The sequence below is a fragment of the Neopsephotus bourkii genome, unplaced genomic scaffold (assembly GCF_033783945.1).
Source record: "Neopsephotus bourkii isolate Nb327-2 ecotype Australia unplaced genomic scaffold, CSIRO-AGI_Nbou_v1 NB_1637, whole genome shotgun sequence".
NCBI classification, from domain to species: domain Eukaryota; kingdom Metazoa; phylum Chordata; class Aves; order Psittaciformes; family Psittacidae; genus Neopsephotus; species Neopsephotus bourkii.
The window spans coordinates 11,901,707-11,922,699 of record NW_026902112.1 but is presented as its reverse complement, the minus strand read 5'-3'; the positions used below and the strand labels follow the sequence as shown (position 1 = coordinate 11,922,699).

The following is a 20,993-nucleotide window of genomic DNA, read 5'->3' as shown; positions in this document are numbered from 1 at the left end:
TTGAGGTATGCCACCAGCCTCTGCTATGCACATAGAGAACAGGGAAAACTGGGGAATACATGAATAGAAATGCAGTAAATATTCCCTTGTTTTCCTCTGCCTGAGCCTTTCTCCCAAGAGGGTTACAAATCTCATTTGCAGGTTATTTTGTTCCCTGCCATTAGCTGTGAGTAGATGCTGTAGTGAGACTAAGGCGGACCTGAAGTACTCTACCTTGCACGTAATGAGGCTGTAACTCTTCTAAGTCACCTGGTAAAAGGTATCTTGCTTTTAAACTCACAACACCTCTGCTGTGAGCAATTTAAAAGCCATCAGCATAACCATGTCCTGATGCCTCAGCATAGCTGGGTCCTAATGCTTGTTCATGCCTTTCTGAGGCTCTTCAGAATGCCACACTGGACAACCCTCTGGGCTAAAGCAACAAGCAGGGTTATGAGAGACCTGATTGCCTCCTCTAATGGCCATCTCCTTCCTATCTCAGCACTAGAGATTTGCTCATGCTAAGGGTTCGGTTATACAAGGGAGCAAGGGCTGGTGGGAGGAGCGTTCAGCAAGCTACTTGCCCTATACGAATAGCAAGTTATATTCATGTTATTGACAGGCTACAGATCTGAAGGTCAGTTCACATGTGTTTTTAAGCCTATAGCTGATGAATAGGTTGTTTTTCTTGCCTTTTTGCTCTCTGTCTTCCTCATGTGTTATATTCCTGTGCCCTTCATAGATGGAAGAGGATATATTTCAAACACATGTAGCAAGGATCTCTTTGACAGATACATGTACATTTGAGAGAGCAGGAGGCTATGACAGCTTATCAAATGCAAGAGAAGTTACTCAGCAATTGAATTCAAAGCATCCTGTGATCATTTCTGCCAACTATCACATTTTTGGTCCTGCTATAGAGGATGTTTCTTTGCCCTCAAATGCCCAGCACCAGAAAACATGTGTGAACCTTTAAAGCCCAGGAGTAAAAGGCCTGAAAATGCAGCTGTAGTAATTAAAAACAATAATAATAAGGAAATAAATAGTGAGACCCCAGCATTTATAGAGCACTGAAACTGGTGGCTTATTAAACAAAATGCCTGCTTTGGAACTCGAGGAACATGGTGGGACAGCCTTTAAATGCTTTGAATGTGTTTACTTGGTCTGTGAAATTCGAGATGGAAATCTCAGCAGAGAACTTAGATCTTCATCTCTCCTGACAAGATGAGCGGTTGTAAAGGGAGGCAGCTTTGCTCCAAACAGGCGTAAAATACCCTGGAACAGTTTTCATTGGGAAATAAGACTTTAAGTCAAGTATCTGCCTATTTTGGAGCTAATGAGAATATGGTTTCTGTGCTTCTGTCCTGGAAATGGCTGTATTTCAATGGCAGCTGCTGCTGTCTACCACTATGCCAGCGTTACAAGGGCTCTCGTTGTCTATTGTCTGTACATACTCAAAGCTCACTGCAGCACCAGCCCTTTCCATCCATGTCCATTGGGTTTGCTGTTTGCCAAAAAGGAGGGCTTAAAAATGAAACGACGCTCTTCCAAATGTTTTTCTCCTTTTGGATAACACAAACCTGATGTGACTTCCTTGCACAAACAGCCAGAGCAAATAAGGCAGAGTTGCTTAATCATTACTCAAAGGATCCACATTGTTACTCAAAGAATGTCCTTGCTTCGTGTTAATGTACTCAAGTTGTGGGTTGTTTGAAATGGCTTGCCACCCAGGATCCTTGTTTGCCATGAAGGAGGCTGTGGTCCCACCATGCCTTTGGGAAGCCTGGTAGCTCTGTTCCGGGTGGCTGTGCCTTCATGCAGGAATGAGATATAGTTATCTGTGGTCTCCTGTTTATGGGAAAGGCAGGTGTGGTGCACATCCGGATGCTTGATGGTTTAGAGCCCTATCACAAGCCCCTTGCTTCAGTCTGTATGCTTCTATAGCCTGGGCTGTGCTTTCATTGCCATGCTGTGGGTCTTGGCTGTTTGGGATGAAGATGGCTCTGCCTCCTTCCTTGATCCTGGAGGAGTTATTTCACCCCTGGAAAGCTGCTGTCTGAGGCATTCAACCTGGAATGGGAATAGACACACCCAATCTTGCATTGTGGGAATGTCGTGGTGCACAAGGAAGCCAAGCCCTGGGTCCGTCCTGCCATCTACTGGCTTATGGTAGACTTGGTAGAGAAGCTTTGAAGCCCAGATTGCACAAGGAGGAACCCTTAGCGTATGAAAGAGGGAATAGGGAGCCAAGGGCAAGCTACCATTGACCAGGTAACTGCATGTGAAGCAGCAAATCAGCAACGTCAAGATGAGGTTGAATGTTTCTTCCAGATTTAATAGTGTAAATTGAAATATGAAAGGCTTAAACAGGTTTCCCAAGTCCAACATTTTCTGAAGGAACACTTTTTTTTCCAGCCCAAACCCTACCTTTTCATCACAACTGAAACACTCCATGAAAATATAACAAGGCCAATAAAGTGTTGCAGGAAAACTATTGACACCTTTTATTTCAGCTTTGTTGGATGATCTCATTTCACTGAGATGGCTCCACTGCAACGTCGATTTTACTAATACATGTATGTGAGGTTTGTAATTGTGTATTACCTTTGTTGTAACATAATAAGCAGAATAAAGCAGCATCGATTCCTTTAAATATATTAACACCAGTATAAGTGTAGCGTATGTTACATATTGTTTCTTATACTCTAATAAAAATATATGGAATTAATAAAAAAGGTACACTTGGAACAATGTTTTTGGATGGTTTTATAGATATTATGGATTAGCTGCGTGAAAACAAAGCACTTGGGTTGGATTCAAAGCCCAGGGCTGGGGGTTGCAGGCCAAAAGGTGGACAGTTATCCCTCCCTATAGGATATAGTGAGGGATAAATCCATATGTGCCATCTCAAGGCCATTGGAGTCTCTTCCTGTTGATGGATAAAAAACAGGGATTGTCTTTGCCTTCAATAGGCGTGCTCATAAATACCATTGCCTTGTCCATGACCTTATGGGGAATGGAGATGGGATTTGTCCTTCGAGCCTCTGCTCTTCCTGTTGGAGAGGGTGGCTATTTTGGGCACATAATGGTCCCTGTGTGGGTGTCCATGGGCAGCTGCTCCTCTTCCTGAGCTCCCTGGGGCTCCCTGTTCCCACTCCTGCCTGTGGACAGATGCACACACGGATGCACAGACATGGGGCTGGTTGCTTTGGAGACTCCCCTCCCACCCCCATGCTCCTGAATTTGGGAGCAAGAATTCCTGCTGCTTGATAAAGATGTGTCATCCTGATCCTTGTTTAAAGCTTTATTATTTCTGGGAGCACGGTTGGATCCCGTGGGAGAAGGAGATGATGTTCCCTGGGGAATGTGAGACATATGCAGAATAACAGCTATGGCTCTTAAGAGTTTCTTAGTTTCTTTTTATGCCTTGAAACAAATGCATAAAGATACATATTCCTTTTCTCTGGATAGTCCCAGCCTGGATTATCTGTTTCCTGGGAAAGGGTCTTCTCCACTGCTCTCCTTCCTTGCAATCTGTATATTGCAATGTGCAAGTGGTTTTGGGGATGGGAGGGCATCAATGGTGACAGGGATTATTTTGGGGACTTGCACAGGTGATGATCAAAGGGCATTGCACAGGTGGTGATCAAAGAAGAAACCTGCTCCTAAGAGGTCACACCTCCCTCTTACTTGGCATTCCTCTCCTTTCTATTCCCTGCTCCTCCTATTCCATGGAGACCAGTCTGTCCCTAGGCAGGCCCAGGAAGGGCTTTCCCACATTTCAGGTTCAGAAAGTTAAGGGAAATGGTGCCATTTCTCCCAATCTAAGAGGGAACACCACCGATGCTATAACACAGAGGTAATAGAGCTGCTTCCCTGGTTAAGGTCCATATTTCCCTTGTTAAGGTCCATATATAAGGTCCATTGTTAAGGTCCCTTGTTAAGGTCTATATCCTCTTCAGAGATGTAGTAATGCCCAATGCCTGAACGTCTTTCTAGGGACTAAACAACACAGGCTGTTGCCAGTTCCGTTTCACTTGGCTCTGTGGACATTTCTCACTGTCATCCCAAGGCCGTGCAGGTCATCTCAGGTACGAGACACTGTGTGCTAGCAAATGGGTCTGAAGTGGGGGAATTCCTTCTTCTCCATCCCTTCCTTTTATTATCCCTCTGGACACGCCTCCAGTCTACGGAGTCATGACTCCATGGTAAACACAGGTTCTAGAGGAAGAAACAGGTTCGTGAGCCTCCAGAAAACGGCTTTATTTGCTAGTTTTGACGTGGAGGAGGCAAGGGAAGTGTGCAGGGAGATGTGAAAATGAGTGGTGCTAAAGGAAGGAAGTAAATGACTGAAGCAAGAGCTCCACCTTCCTGCCAGTGCTAACCCTCTCCATTTCCTCCTGGCTCCTTTCCTTCCCAGTTCATGGGCACTGAGGTCCATATGAGAGGCTATGGGGAGCAAGGGGAAAGATGCCACCTCCAGGCTGCAGTGCTGACCTGAGCAGCAGCAGAGATGGGAGGACGGTGGAATGATGGGAGGTGCTTTGCGTGGCTTATCCAATCTTCCTGCTCACTATTTCACAAGGAAAAGGGATTTAAACCGATGTACAATGTACCTTGGTCTCTCTGGGATTGGTGGTCTGGCGTTTCCTGTGACACTTAGCATCCTCGACAAGTGAATACTTCTTGCCCTGTGTGTAGAAGGAGTTAAACTGGCAACACACAGCATCAAACCCATAAGGGAAGAGGTGTGAGTAGCTGCCTTGCTCTCCTTCTCCATGCAGTCATGAAACACAACAACTGGTGTATTGTATTACACCCAGAATCTTTTCATAGCCTCATGACCAGGTGCTCCTGGCTCTGATTCCGTATTCTTATGGCTAAAATAGCAGGGATTCAGTCACCCGTTCTCACACGGTAGACTGAGTTTTGCATCATGACCCCTCACTGAGCTCAGACCAGTTAAACCTGTTGGTTCCAGGAACAGCACCCATTTAATATCATGGTCCAACTATTAAAGATGGCAAAGACCCAAATATGAGCAGTGAATAGATACGGGGTGATGGTGCCTTGTGTATGAGGTTATTGTGAGAGACAGTGTTAAAAGCCTTTGCAGGGCTCAGGTTCTTTGTAAGGGTGAGGTGTAGCTGCTCAAGTTGGGACTCAAATCATAGTTTGGTCAAGGCAATTTGGATTCTGATTGTTTCTCCCTGTTTTAGTTCCACATGGAGGCATCTCATCCTAAAGCTGGTTGGAAACAAATGATCCCGAAGTTTGGAGACAGCAAAAATTAAACCCCACCGAAACAAATCCTGGTAATTCTTCCATTCCATCCTTGGGAATTGGGCTGGGACGAGGCGTTTGCATTTTCTTCTCTTGTCGGAAGGTGGCAGCGGCAAGCCCCAGATTTCCCAGTGCAATCCCAAAGATGTCCTGGGATGGGTGTGTTGACCTGTCGAGACAGCAAGCCCCTTATACTAAGGGACATGATGTAGAAAGAAGTTCATCTGGAGCCTGGAGATGAGGAAGAGGTGCTTTAGCTCAGCATGCTCTTCACTACATTCCAAGCGTGGAGACACCACAGCCGTGCTGATTTCCTATTTCAGTTTTTGAACATTTACATGGAAAAATCTTTTTCACTGTGTGTGATCAGAACTTCCCTTCCTGCAACTTGTGGTCAATGGGAATCTTCAAGGAGAGTCCGGCTCAGCCTCCTCTTCAATCCCTTTGTATGTCAGATGCTGTTAGACTGCCTGAGCCCATTCTCAGCCTGTTTTCAAGACTGAACAATCCAAGCTCGTAGGTCAGAATGGTTTGGGTTGGAAACCCTTGCAATGAGCAGGGACAGCTCACACTAAACCATGTTGCCCAAGGCTCTGTCCAACCAGGCCTTCAACACTGCCAGGGATGGGGCAGCCACAGCTTCTCTGGGCACCCTGTGCCAGTGCCTCAGCATCCTCACAGGGAAGAACTTCTTCCTTGTATTCAGTCTGAACGTCCTCTGTTTCAGTCTGAACCCATCACCCCTTGTCCTATCACTCCAGTCCCTCATGAAGAGTCCCTCTCCATCATCCTCGTAGCCCCCTTCAGACACTGGAAGCTGCTCTGAGGTCTCAACGCAGCTTCTCTTCTCCAGGCTCAACAGCCCCAGGGTTCTCAGCCTGGCTCCATACAAGAGATGCTCCAGCCCCTGAGCATCCTCATGGCCTCCTCTGGGCTTGCTCCAACAGCTCCATGTCCTTCTTGTGTTGAGGACACCAGAACTGCACAAATCCTTGTATTACCTGTGGTAAGGTCATTGTCCAAACCACATGAAAACTTGGGATCACAGAGATATGGTGGGATAGCTCAAATAAGTGAGTGCTACCATTGCAGTCTGTTTAGGAAGTGAAAGCAGGAAAGGTAAGGAAGGAGAATTGCTTTATATGTGATAGATCAGCTGAAGTGATGAAGCTCTGCCTAGGAACAGGTGAGAGCTTATGGGTCAGGATGAGCAGGCAGGTCAGCACAGGTAATGTACTGTGTGTTTGATACACACCACCAATCAGGAAGAAATCAGTGAGGTCTTCCTTCTTCAGACAACGGGAACAAGCCTCATATTCACAAGTCCTGGTCCCCATGAAAGACTTTGACCATTCCAGTATCTGCTGGAGTAGGAACACAGCAGAGCAGTAGCAATATAGGTGGTTTCTGAAGCCACAGCTTCCTGACACAGATCACTGAGGAACCAACACAAAGAGGTACTCTCATGGACATCATACATGCAAACAAGGAAGAACTTGTTAGGGATATGAAGGCTGGAGGCAGCCTTGGATGAAGTGACCTTGAGGTGATAGAGTCCAAGATGCTGAGAGCAGGGAACAAGATAAAAGGCAGCATCGCAACCCCCGCATCAGAATGGGTTTCCCACAGTGGGGAAATTAGGCCTCACTGGTCTAATAGCCTTCATCAAGGAGCTGACCAGCTTGGTGCATGATGAGACAGATTTGGATGCTGGTTATCTCCAACTCAAGGCTTTCAACACTGTCTTCCCCAATAACCTCATAGATAAGCTGACAAAGTATGGGTTAGATAAATGGACAGTGAAATGGACTGAAAACTGGTGGAGCAACTTGTCCAAGAGGCTTGTAATGAGTGGCACAAAGTCCAGTAGGAGACAAGTCACTAGTGGGGTACCACAGGGCTACACTGTTCATCACCTTCATTAATGACCTTGGTGATGTGGCAAAGTTCAAGTTTGCAGGTGATATATGGTATAGATGATATATGGATACATATATGATATATATATGTATATGTAAGGATATATATATGGTATCAGGAATGGCTGATACACCAGATGAGTGTGCTACCATTCAGAGAGACATCAACAGGTTGGAGAAATGAACAGAGAGGAACCTCAGGACATTCAGCAAATGTAAATGCAAAGCAGTCATCTGGGAAACAATAATCCCAGACATTAGGACAAGTTGTGAGCTGTGTAGTATAGAAAGCAGCTTTGCAGAGAAGGAATTGAGGCTCATGGTGGACACCAAGTTGCACATAAGCCAGCAACGTTTCTTGGAGGCAAAGAAGGCCACTGAGCTGCATTAGGCACAACATTGCCAGCAGGTCAATGATCCTTCCATCCCTACTCAGCACTTGTGAGGCCACATCTGGAATCCTATGTTCAGTTCTGGTCTCCCTAGCACACGAGGTACATCATTATAATGGAGACAAGTCCAGTTAAGGGCCATAAAGGTGATAAAGGAGCTGGAGCATTTATCCTATGAGGAGAGGCTGAGGGACGGGAACTTTTCCTTATGGAAAACAAAAGGCTCAGGGAGGATCTTACCTCTTACCAGCCTATAAGTAACTGAAGGGAGGGTACAAAGAGGATGGAGTTAGACCCCAGCAATGTTCAGTGCCAAGACAAGAAGGCACAAACTTCAACAAAGGAGGTTTCATTTAGATATGAGAAGTGTGGTTGAACGCTGGGAAAACCTGCCCAGAGAAATCATGGAGTTTCCATCTTCAGTGATGTTCAAAGCCAACTGGACACTGCCCTGGTTGACGTGCTGTACTGACTCCACTTTGAACAGACGGGTTGGACTAGACAATCTCCAGAGGTTCCTGCAAGGCTGGGGGCATTTGTGCTCCTCTCCATGTGACAAGTGCCTGTAAAGTGCTTATGTCCCATGAACTATCCTTTGCCCATTTTCCAGGACCATCACTACTCACCTGGCTGGGAAACATCACCATAGGGCTGCTTCCCTCACCAGGGAGAAACACTTTGGGAACCAGAAGCTTTTGGGTCAGAAGCATCTTCCATGTGGATGTAAAACCTGGAATGTGTCTTGCTGCTGGTGGGAATGCGGCTGACCTTATCACATGGCAATGGAGATATCTTCAAGACTTGGGTTCTTTCCTGGTTTGGGCAGACTGAACCTGAGAACATAGAATAGAATCATAGGATCATAGAATGATTTGGGTTGGAAAGGACCTTAAGATCACCCAAGGTTGGAAAGGACCTTAAGATCACCCATGGTTGGAAAGGACCTTAAGATCATCCAGTTCCAACCCCCTGCCATAGGCAGGGAAGCCTCACACTAGACCGTGTCACCCAAGACTCTGTCCAACCTGGCCTGGAACACTGCAAAGGAGAACATGCTCGTACCAGTCCAGACATGTGGATATTTCCAGCTTCAATGCCAAGCACTGCAGTATTAAAGGAGGATGAAAAGGGCCTGGAGGCAAAGCTGCCTCCTTTACTGTTTTACATGTGTTGTCCTTGTTCTCTCCTTCTGGGTCAGTGAGAAGTGACTCAGGTAGGAAAGTATCCCTTGTTCATTGGATTAAGTCTTGAAGGGAGGTAGGGGATAATTAAAGCAGGTGACAGCTATGCTGAGCAAGTGATTTAAGTTCCTTCACCATTAACAATGCCTTGGAAAGCTGGATGGAACAAATAATTTCAAGGCAAGTGATTACCGCCTTAGTCAGTCACGGTTGATGGAAGGGGAAAGGTACCAGCTTGGAAGCTGAAAGGAACAAAGGAAACTAGAAAACAGTGACAGGGAAGGCAAATTCCTACTAGTTATAAATACAAGATCAATCCTTTCATATGCATTATGAATGGAGAGGGAGAACACACTTTAATAGTTATTAAGTCCTCTAGGATTCCCCCATGGGACCACTGTGTCTATACGATGGCCACTGGCCAGGCAAGAGATAAATGTGAAGGTGCCATCTGGGAAGAGTTCAGTGCTACACAGAGTTAGTCGAAATAATATCCTAGAGATAAGAGGTGCCTGCATTGAATTCAAAGGGGGATAAACAGGTTGGAAAGGGAAAAGAAAAAAAAAAAAAGGCAGGTGAATCATTGCATACAAAGAACAGGACTCCTTACAAAAAGAAATCATCTTGTTTCCTTCCATGCTATCCTGGTGACTATACAAAGCATCGGTAATTGTCAGGTATAGCACACAACACATGGCTGGGGTACATACAGTGAGGTCTGGTGGGAATATAGGAGGAGCATCAGAGTTAAAGAAACCCTTTGTACTTGTGGTCTGGTCTGATCTGTGCTCCAGGCCCTGCACTAACCAGCATCCCTCATGTCCTACTCCAGTACCAAGGTGGAAATCAATGTGGGGAGAGCTGCCAAGCTTCCCATACCCACCTGCAGCTGCAGTCTATAGCAGACTGACCTACTACTGACTTCAACAATCACAACTCTCTGCTCAGCAGGATGCTTTAGCCTATTGCTCCTCATATTGAGGGGACACATGCTCTTTCCCCAAGGACACCTTCCAACAACTCAGTTCCAGGAATCACCCGACCTTTACATGCTCAACAGACTTGAAAAAGGGCTGAAGTGTCTTGCAAAGCTGTGCCAATGTAATGATTTTAAAGCCAGACAGAGACATCCTGGATCTTGGCCATACATTGTACGGAATTGTAGTAAAATCAATTAGTAGGAATAAGGCTGCTGTGACTAATGAGCTAATGAGTGATGCCTGAGTGGAAACGGCCCTAAAAGAGCTGCAGGGTTGGATTCCTGATGCATTATTCATAGGGATAGGCCACATTCAGGCTTGGCACTGCTTAGTTTTTACTTTACTTTTTCAGGTTTCTCATTTAATTATTAAAGACATTTCTTCTCAATGAAGGAAATGGAGGAGGGCAAAGACAGGTGCTTAATTCTCTCTTTTTGGTGCAAAGTGGCTCTCATCTCTGGAGAATTGTGATTCCTATAAGAGATAGGTGGGGGACATGATGTATCAGAGGTGAAGTTCATGGTAGTTTAATCCCCAGCACATTTCATGCCAGCAGGTCTGCTGAATAGACTGACCCATCCTTGCTGTTGGCTTCTTTAAGTGGCTTTCATCATTGCTTGGGGAGGGCTTGGAGCTTCAAGGTCCCTTCCAAGCCAGACCTGTCTGGGATACTGTGATTGACACTATTCTGAAGCCACTAGGAGAAAAGCATGAATTGTTTGCTCAAATCTCTTTAGCCTTTCTAATGCATATCTTATATTGTAGTTACGATCAACCTTGCAACATGTACCAACTTAATACCTATAATGGAGCAACTGAAGTTAATTCTCCAAGGCCAGGTAGCAAATAATTGACAGAGCTTAGGATAAACCTCTAAGTACGTGGCTTTCAGGCCAGCACTGTTGCTTGTAGTAACTCATGCACCTCCTATCAGGGTTGCAAAAGAGCTGAAGAGCACTGATGAAAAAGGAGCATTAACTATGGTTAAACCATGTGGAATACAATGCTGGCTCTGTTTCTGGAGACTCTACTGCCTTGATCCACAAGCCTAATTAACCTCTCTGCATCTCAGCTTCATGATATCTGATTTTATAATAAGATAGGAGATGAGATAATCATATTTACTCATCGTTCAGGAGTGGTTTGGGGTTTAACCTACTTGCAGGTGTGCAGCCAAAGCTCAGCACTAGCATATGGTGCTGTCACGTCGGCACCTGTTTACATCTACCTTTGAATCCAATCACAGCTTTTTGCTCCTATATCAAGCTGCACTGGGAAGCTGGGGGATCCCTAGGAGATATATGAAGAGCTGAATAGAATCAAGAAAATGGAGAGTTTAAAATGATTAGGTTAGCTATAAGGAAGAAGTTCTTTACTGTGAGAGTGCTGAGGCACTGGCACAGGGTGCCCAGAGAAGTGGTGAATGCTCCATCCCCGGCAGTGCTCAAAGCCAGGTTGGACAGAGCCTTGGATGACATGGTCTAGTGTGTGCTGTCCCTGCTCATGGGAGGGAGTTGGAACTGGATGATCTTAAGGTCCTTTCCAACCCAAACCATTCAATGATTCTATGATTGGAGACTATTTCCAGAGTGGATGCAACTGCTGCAGGACTGCACATCAGATGAAGATGCCTCCATCAGAGACTGTCTCAGTTGGCCAGGTGGGACAGGAGAGGAGATCAGCGCAGGTTTCTCAGGCTCAAAGTAAAAATTTGACCGTGAACTCTAAATTATAACAAACTCCTCTGAAATGCAGAGATTTCTTGTCCTGGTTTTCCTTAGAGCAAATACACTGCTAAATGTCTTCTTTTCTCGAAGGCTGTTGAGGGTTGTGGGATGTTGAAGCAAATTTATACAGCTTGTGTCTTTCTTGTTTTTCTTCTCTGTAATTAATGGAAAACCCCCAACACAACAGGCTGTGATTACCCACTAAAGAACAAAAGGAATTCAACAAAGTGCTGTTTGGATGTTCCCATTAATTGTTGTTATTTCTCTGGTGGCTTGCCAGCACTGCAAGGCAATTGCATAGGGTGTGCATAAAAGAGGAAACATTTCAGGCCGTGCTTAAAGACTCAGATAAGATCAACTGAAACTATAAACAAGTGAAATATGCTGTCACCCCCCCCTTCCAGAAACATCCCTCCACACTGAAGGAGGTCACGGGATTTAAGCAGGGTGTTGGCATCTATTCTCCCATCCCAAATCGTACAATGTAATGAAGATCACATTTCAGATGTGCATGTGAAACCAATCATCTTGCACACATTAATTGAGGTCACTTAATACCAGAAACCAGAAACGACATACACCCCTTTCCATGTTTAGGGTTTTCTTTTCTTTCCTTAGGAACAAACGAGACACCATCAGCATATTTCTCCTTTCTTGATCAGATGATGAAGTTCTCTGCCAAACACAAGAAATTCCAAACCAAGAATACACCAAAATGCATTTCTCTAGATGATTTTGAGCTGGAAATAACTGGCAAACATTCATAATCAACATTATGACTGCATTAGATAAGGAAGAAGTTCTTTACTGTGAGGGTAGTGAGGTGCTGGAACAGGTTGCCCAAAGAAATGGTGAATACTCTACCCCTGGCAGTGTTCAAGACCAGGTTGGACAGGGCTTGGAACAACCTGGTCTAGTGGAAGGTGTCCCTGTACATGGCAGGGGGTTGGAACTGGATGGTCTTAAGGTCTTTTCCAACCCAAACCAATCTGGGATTCTATGATTATGGAGGTAAGTGTGAAAACAATGGATCCAAATTTGTGAGGGGGTAGATCACACAGAAGTAAATGAGGCTGAGCTTGCTAAAATGGTGAGACCACTGCCACAAGAGCTTTAGGTTTGGAGAGATGATGATGGGGTTATTTATCTTGGAATAGCAGAAGACCTTTTAATGTTTCAAGAATTTCAGTCATACTAACCCCGAATAAAGTTGGTGTAATAGACAGCATAGGTGGTGGGAATATCTCCAAGACCTTCTTTGTTTCAGATTTCCCTCTTGTGTTTCCTCATTAAAAGTGTGTTTTGGGTGCGTACTTGGCATAACCACAGTTCTTCTTTCTCAGTTTTTGCAATTCCACAATCAAACTTGCTCATCACACAGTGTAGAAGGATTTACTAACATGGGGCTGGCCTGAAGCACAGGAAAAGTGGGAAGATGCCTGGAGCAGCAAGATCAAAGAATGGGAAAGCCAAACTGTTTGGCAAGCTGTCACACGTGGAGAGGGTTGGCTCAGAACAGAGGGGATTCTCCATGCACTGTCTTCCCTGAATGGACTGGGAGAGTGAACATGAGGAACTCCCTTGGCCCAAGCTTTCATGGCCTGGCTCTGTTGCGCTTGTGAGACCCCACTAGCAGCACTGTGTGCAGTTCTGGTGTCCTCAGCATAAGAAGGACATGGAGCTGTTGGAGCAAGTCCAGAGGAGGCCATGAGGATGATCAGTGGCTGGGGCACCTCCTGTATGGAGACAGGCTGAGAACACTGGGGCTGTTCAGCCTGGACAAGAGAAGCTGCGTGGAGACCTCAGAGCAGCTTCCAGTGTCTGAAGGGGGCTACAGGAATGCTGGAGAGGGACTCTTCATCAGGGACTGGAGTGACAGGACAAGGGGTGATGGGTTCAGACTGAAACAGGGGAAGTTCAGGTTGGAGATAAGGAAGAAGTTCTTTACTGTGAGGGTGCTGAAGCACTGGCACAGGGTGCCCAGGGAAGTGGTGAATGCTCCATCCCTGTCAGTGTTCAAGTCCATGTTGGACAGAGCCTTGAGTGGCATGGTCTAGTGTGAGGCATCCCTGGCAGGGGGATTGGAACTGGATGATGTTAAGGTCCTTTCCAAACCAAACCATTCTATGATTCCATGTTGCCTTCTAAGCACTCCCACCACCTTGGTCTGTAAAGGGCAGAGAGAGGAGAGAGGGAGGCAGTGCACTCCAACCCTCAGCCCCCTGACCCCATAGCTTGGGCAGAGGTATTACAGTACCAAAACCCCAACCATGTGTTTGCAGTGAATAAGGGATTGCAAATCAGCTCTCCACTTCTTTTCCTCCTGATAACCTCTGGCCCTTGCTGAGGGTAAAAACCCAGAGGAGAAAAGTACATGAGGTTCAATGTCTTGCTGTTCACAGATTGTTTTCTTCCCCAGGATTCATGGAAACCACTGATGTAGCTCAAACAACCGCAAAACAGAAGAAACATCACCAAGCTGAAAGGCAAGGCATAGCCACTGGGATTATTTAACACCCCTGGGTTTACGCATCGTGCCTAACCACAAATCACCTGGCTTAAACAAATCTCACAAGCTGTCCACTATACAAAACCTCATTTTCTTCTCCAAGGAGCATGAAAAGAGATGACGGCATGGCAGGAGGTGGGGCCTGCTTTGTAACTCATTTGATTCATTTATAGCTCAATCAGACCTGTTCTTCCAGCAGAATTGGATTGGGGGTTAGAATTGGTATATGGCAAGCCACCAGGACGTGAGCCATTAAAGCCACTGGTTAAGAGCGGTGACAGCCCAGTGACCAGGAGACAAGGGTCTGTGCAAGATGAAGGTGGTTCTGTCTCTTCTGTTGGTTGCCATCGCTTGCATGGAGTTTGGTAAGTTCCTGCTCTGATTTATCCATGGAGATGCAGCATGATGGGATGGGATCGACCTTTTCCCTCTCAAATCCGTGCCTCCCACTTGGAGCAGTTTTCAGCAACACAATCTGCCTTTGGAGTATATCCAGCCTGTCAGATGTTAAGGACCATCATGGTCTCGTTGGGATTGTTAGTTCAGGCTCTTTAGGAAGTGTTACAAGGCAAAGTGTAATTATACCATGTAATTTCTTTAATACAAATCTCAGCTCTCACTTTCATGTGTTCTTGCTCCATTTCACTGTCATCTTTCTATAAAAATTATATTAGTTGATAATACAAAACCAAATATAAACAGAAATATATATAAGTATAAATAGAAATATAATTAGAAATAGAAATCCATTTTTAGAAATATTTAAACATATATTTCATAATAAAAATATGTACAATATAGGTATTTAACTTTCTGTTTCTGTTTTGATACTTAACCCTGAAATTCATCCAGCCACTTTAATGCAGTGTGTTTTATACGTTGTACGTATGGTTTATTAAGGTTCAACCATTTAGAACTGGGAAAGACAGGCTGGGACACAAAGCTGGTGGCCCAGGTAATGCAGGGCTGATGTTTCTAGCTCTATAGTTAACACACTGTGGTTTGCATGAAGTCAAAGACGCTTTCAGCTTGGGAAACAACCAAGTGTGAAGCATTTTGTGGACTTTCCTCAGGGACTTTCTCTTTGCAGGAGGATTTAAGGTTTTGTCACCACAAGGAGTGACTCCCACCATCCTTCCTCCCTCCTTTCTGTCCCTATCTCCTTGCTGGAGGGGGTAAGCTTGAAGCACACAGTCAAGGTTGGGTAGACAACCACCCCTGATATTGAGGGTGACCTATACGAGATGTGGAGGTAGGGATCAAGCCCTGTAAGTTTAGGCTATCTAGGGTGCCATGCAAACCTTACTCCTCTGTTTCCATCAGTGGGATTCAGTTGCTTCTTCTCCATCACCACCTCCATGAAGCCAAGCATGGGAGGATGTTTGGGATATCGGTGTTTTCACTCCCTAAAAAGCAGGAAATTCCCTCACTGCAGGCAGACCCACATGAGTGGTGATGCCATAACCTCCACTGGTGGAAGCTGACTGCACAGTGGAAAGGACATCATGGCATAGACTCCTCAACCCTCCATGCTGCCACCAGAATAACTTCTTCAACAAACCCCTTGTTTTATACTGATGATCCCAAGCTCAGAGTTGGTGTTACCCTGGTTGGCCAAGGTAACTCCTATGCAGGGTCAGTGCAGGAGCTGTTAATGGAGATATTGCATATAAGTATAGATAGATACTAGATATAACGAAGAAGTTCTTTACTGTGAGGGTGCTGAGGCGCTGGCACAGGGTGCCCAAAGAAGTGGTAAATGCTCCATCCCTGGCAGTGTTCAATTCCAGATTGGACAGAGCCTTGGGTGACATGGTCTAGCGTGAGGTGTCCCTGCCCATGACAGGGGTTTGGAGCTGGATGATCTTCTGGTCCTTTCCAACCCAAACCGTTCTATGATTTTATATTTGAGTGCTCCACACAACTCTTCCACATCCAGATACTGTAAAGTGTGATTTTATCTGTGCCTGGTTGGGATGTGGAGCACTGTTAGGACCTTTCCTTTGTATTTCTTTCCTTCTTATGTAAGGACATTTTCCCCCCTCCACCATTTGGCCTGAAAGCTGATTCTGCAGGGGAGGGACAAGCATTATTTTCTTTCCAAAGAGGAACACAAATCCTGTGGCTTTGATTTATCCAGCGATGAATATAATGAAATCTGAGAATAATGATGAAGCTTGCTCCTTAAAGCTGCATTTGACAGCTGTCAGACGTAGAATTAATGCAAACAAAACAGCAGCCCACAATGGACAAACAGAACCAGAAAGTTTGCTTTGAATAGAAGGAAGAGAATTGCTGTGTCTGTTTAGAAAAGAGCTCTTTCTGGCTTACTAGTTAGGGTGAAGTTGCATTGCTGTTTTCATAAGGTGGCTTGCTTGCCTGAGCCTGCTGTTGTGACACCCCGCTTCAGGCATGCTGAGATAAGCTGAATTGTTTCTCCTTTTCAATGGGGTTTAAAGGGATTTCAGCAGGGATGTCACATAGATGGGGTAAGAACTGCTTTCTAGAACAAGGAGGGGCTGCTGGTCTGTGAGGGTACCAAAATGCATTGCTATGCCTGTAAGGCACACACATGCAGGTATCTGCTAGGGTGGTGGAAGAGAGGACCCAGATCAGCTGGTGGGTTCTTCAGAAAGAAAAGCAAAGTGACCTGAAAAGCTTGTCCAAAAATGGCTTGGTGATGTGTTGGCTTGATATGTTTAGCTTGGAGTGCTCTGGAAATACTGCATCACAACCAACTTGACTCTTTAGTGTCTGTCTAAAATCTCTCAATCTCAAAAGACTTTAAGTACTGGAATACCTGGGCTGTGATTATTCTGCATGTCTAGGAACCAAGTGATACCTCCAGGCTTGCATGGGCTTTTGTAGCTCAACAGGGAGGTGATGAAAATCATCTATGCACTGGTGAAGTGCATAGATGAAGGATGAAGCAGGGTGGATTTGGACTGGGTTTGGAGACTTGGGTACCAAAGTCTGTTTCTATAGTCTCTGTTGAGAGCAGTACATACCCCGTGCATACTGTGGTCACTGTCATCTTTTTAAAACGACTTTGTACACATTCTTCTCACAAAACCAGGGTCTCAGCACAGAGGAAGGGTTGTGCTTACTTTGTTCTCATGGCTCAGTGAATCTGATGGAGACAGTTCTTTCTCTCTGGGACACTCCTACCTGAGAGCTCCCAGTCTTTGGAAAGAGCTGGCAGACTGGACAGCATCAGATGAAGTTCTCCCTGCTGTAACACATTCAAGTCTGATTTTTCTGTGTATCCGTATCTTTCACCAAGGGGAAGTCATGCTTGACCAACTTCACAAACTGCTATGATGAAGTGTCTGGTCTGGTAGCTGAGGGGAGAGCAGTGAATATTGTGTATCTGGACTTCAGGAAGACCTTTGACATTGTCTCCTATAGAATCCTCATAGACAAGCTGTTGAGGTACGGACTGGATGAGCAGACAGTGAAGTGGATAGAGAACTGTCTGGATGGCCAGGATCAGTGGGTGGTAATCAGCAGCACAAAGTCCACTTGAAGATCAGTAACTTAACCCAGTATTGACCCCAAAAGTCAATGCTGTGTCCAGTCCTGTTTAACACCATCATTAATGATCCAGGTGATAGTGCAGAGCTCATCCCTAGCAGGCTTGTGGATGACACAAAAGTGGGAGGAGGGGGTGATACACCAGAAGTGCCATCAAGAGGGACATTGACAGGTTTAGAACAGAGCTGACAGAAACATCAGGACAAGCACAGAGTCCTGCCCATAGGAAAGAACAAACCCATGCATCACTATATGCTGGGGGCCATATAGCTGGAAGGATCTGGGGTCCTGGTGGACATCAAGTTGAACATGAACCAGCCATGTATCTTTGTGGCAAAGAAGGTTACTGGTATCTGGGTTGCATTGGATGAAGCACTGCAGGTAGAAGGAGGTGATTATTCCACTCTACTCAACATTGGTGAGGCCATATGTGGGGTCCTGTGTCCAGTTCTGGGCTTCCCAGTACAAGAGAGACATGGACAGACTGGAGCAAATTCAGTGAAGAGCCACTTCCTCTGAGGGAAAGCTGAGAGAGCTGTGACTGTTCAACCTGGGGAAGAGAAGGCTCAAGGGGGGAACTTATTAATGACTATAAATACCTGAAGGGAGGGTGCAAAGAGGATAGAGCCAGATACTTTTCAGTGGTGCCCAGTGACAGGACCAGAGATAATGGGCACAGGGCACAAACAAAAACACAGGAGGTTCCCTTTGAACATCAGGAAAGACTTTCTTACTGTGATGGTGACTAAACAGGAAGATTGACCAGGGAGGCTGGGAAGTTTCCATCCTTCATGTAGACACAGTCCTGGATAACTGGTTTTAGGTGGTTCTGCTTGAACATGAGGATTGGACTAGATGACTTACAGAGGTCCCTTCCAACCTGCATTGTTCTGTGATTCTGTGAGTTTATGATCTCTTTCTGATGCTCTACTAATGCAAAAGCAAGAAGAAAAACACATACAAAGTAAGAACAGAGTAGAGGTATACCAGCTACAACGTCTATTCTGAATCATGGGGACTCTGAATCATGTGTGTGACTCTGTCTTACTTGACTTGTTACAATGGGTATGAACGCACATCTGAGGCTGCACTTTGACCACCAGTCTACTGAATTTCTCATTCCCATTGCTATAAACACCTTTGTCTATTCCATCCCTGTTCTTGGTATAAGAATTTTGGGAAGATACCCTCCCCAGAGGTAGCTGAAGGGACACAGACAGCATATGGTGGTCCACATAATGCCAACCTGTGTTTTTCCTCCTTGCAGGGCAAACCTTGGAATGTTACACTTGCCTTGAACCTGTCAGTGTCGATCAGTGTACGACTATCCAGACCTGCAAGAATAACGAAACCATGTGCAAGACTACTATGTATTCCCTGGAGGATGGTAAGGGCAATTGCTTCTTTATCCATATTTTTAACACAAGTCAGTGTTTCTAAGGTGAAGACTGCCCATGTGGGAAGCAGACCCTGTCTGGAAGAGAACTTCTTTGAGGCATAGAGCAGCCTTCTGCTGCTGTGGAAAGCAGTCTTCATGTGCATGAATACTTAGTGAATGCCAGTTCATAGTTAATGCTCAGTGTTGAGCATGGTTAGAAAAAGCATGTTGGCTTGAGCTTGAGACATGGAGGTAAAGAGTTCTGGCCCTCCAGGCTGTTTACATGGTTGTGGGTTAAACAGTGCTTTCCTGACCCGAGAGCTGTTTCTCAAAGCTGGTTGAAGTAGAGAGGCCAATGGAAATGGTAAAGTGGGGACATCAACTTCTGGTCATCTGGTGGCCAAACAGCTCTCAGGAAGGCATCATCAGCTGGACTGGTGACCCTACTGGTCATAACCTGTCCAGACAAAAGAAATGCACTGTGAAGGTGGATGCTTCCTGTCCAGACAAAGAAATGCACTGTGAAGGTGGATGCTTTCTCTTTGCATGGTCATACTCTGATTGTGCATGGGAGAGGCAGGAGATTGTATGTAGAGTCAAAGCAGGGTGGAAAAAGAGCCTAACTGACCTTTTACGGGGTAAAGCTGATCCAGACACAGAAGATGCAAAGCACTGTTCAGCTTGTGGCCACTCAGCAGGAGCTGTTTCTTGTGTTCTTGTAGGAAGTAGATCAATTGTGTTTGAAGTGGAGCTAAGACCGTGGTGGTGAAAGCACCTAGTCTTTAACTAGGGACGAGGGCACTTCTCCATTCCTCCCATTCCTAACTGTTCCTCCTTTCTTTCTGTGTTGTAGTTTATCCCTTCACGGGAGTCCTGACTGTCACCAAGATGTGCTCTTCTGTCTGCATCCCATCCGATGTGGATGGGATCGGCTTGACACGCCCTGTCTCCTGCTGTTACACTGACTTGTGCAATGTGGATGGTGCAGCTAGTCTGAGGAGCAGCTTTGTGCCAGTTGTGATGCTAGCGAGCTGTCTCTGCATCTTCTTCTGGACTAGATTCTGAAGAGCTGATGGCAAGGTCTTTAATGCTGAAGAAACCCAGTGGAGAAGAGAATACATCCTTGCTAGCCCAGCGTTTTGCTTGGGTGCCTCATTGACAACCATCAACAGCTCCAGGAATTGCTTTAGTAAGCAACCTTTTCCCACAACCAAGAGAGAAACAAAACTCAGGAAGTTCTGACCTCAATTTCTTAATCCACACAAAAGCTCCCACAAAATTAACTATGGAGTTTCTTTGCTGCGCTGATCTGGTTGGTTTTGAATGAAACTGTATGAATTCTGTTTAAAGCAGAATAGTCCTGCACTGAGAGCCTTCCATACCTCCTTAGAGCACTTTGTCCTCCCAGGTGTTAGCCAGTAGAACTGACCAAGCTTCTCAGATGAAACTTGTTTATGTGACAGGTCCTCTCCACATCAGGCTTTTGTTCTGTCTAGATTCCCTTCTTGCACACAATGAGTTAAGGAGACACTTCAGTGTCCAAAATATGAGGCAGGAGAAGAAACTTCCCACGCCAGTGATCTAATCCAAGGAAGCTGAAATCTCTTGTTTTCTGTACCCTCTTGAGCGCAATAAAAAGAATGTTGTGTTAAAACTGTGGTGGTCACTGAAGTTACTTATACTGCACATGCCCTCGGATGAATATTTTATAATTTTATTTTATTTTATTATTTATTTTATTTAGTTTAGTTTTATTTTATTTTACTTATTTTGTTTTATTTCATCTTATATTATATTATTTTATTTTATTTTGCTTTTTTTAATATATATTTTATTGCCTCACAACCCTCACAGTAAAGAATTTCTTCCTTATATTTAATCTCAGCCTCCCCTCTGGCAGGTTCAAGCCATTCCCCTTGGTCTGTCCCTACAGGCCCTTGTCCCAAGCCCCTTTCCATGTTTCCTGCAGCCCCTTTAGGCACTGGAGCTGCTCTAAGGTCTCCCCTTCACACAGCAGAGGGGCAGGATCCCCTCCCTGAGCTGCTGCTCACACTCTGGGGGTGCAGCCCAGCACAGGGGGGGTTCTGGGCTCAAGCACTCACTGAAGCCAG

The 20,993-nt window shown here is 45.4% G+C and overlaps 1 protein-coding gene and 1 long non-coding RNA gene across 2 annotated transcripts in view; both read left to right on the top strand.

The window, feature by feature from the left end:
- The window catches only part of LOC133223495 (uncharacterized), a 449,146-nt gene that overhangs the window by 328,285 nt on the left and 99,868 nt on the right, over positions 1-20,993 (top strand). The window lies entirely within an intron of this gene.
- Positions 13,874-20,491, top strand: LOC133223455 (ly6/PLAUR domain-containing protein 2-like). Its single transcript, XM_061374139.1, has 3 exons — positions 13,874-14,335; positions 18,772-18,891; positions 19,736-20,491. Exons 1-3 carry the CDS (start codon positions 14,284-14,286, stop codon positions 19,945-19,947), a joined length of 384 nt encoding a protein of 127 aa, XP_061230123.1. The 5' UTR covers positions 13,874-14,283; the 3' UTR covers positions 19,948-20,491.

Bases quoted from the DNA above. Each gene is read 5' to 3' on its own strand.
- LOC133223455 (XM_061374139.1), top strand. From the start codon at position 14,284: ATGAAGGTGGTTCTGTCTCTTCTGTTGGTTGCCATCGCTTGCATGGAG. The intron at 14,336-18,771 runs GTAAGTTCCTGC...TCCTCCTTGCAG, and splicing joins CATCGCTTGCATGGAGTTTG to GGCAAACCTTGGAATGTTAC. The intron at 18,892-19,735 runs GTAAGGGCAATT...TCTGTGTTGTAG, and splicing joins TATGTATTCCCTGGAGGATG to TTTATCCCTTCACGGGAGTC.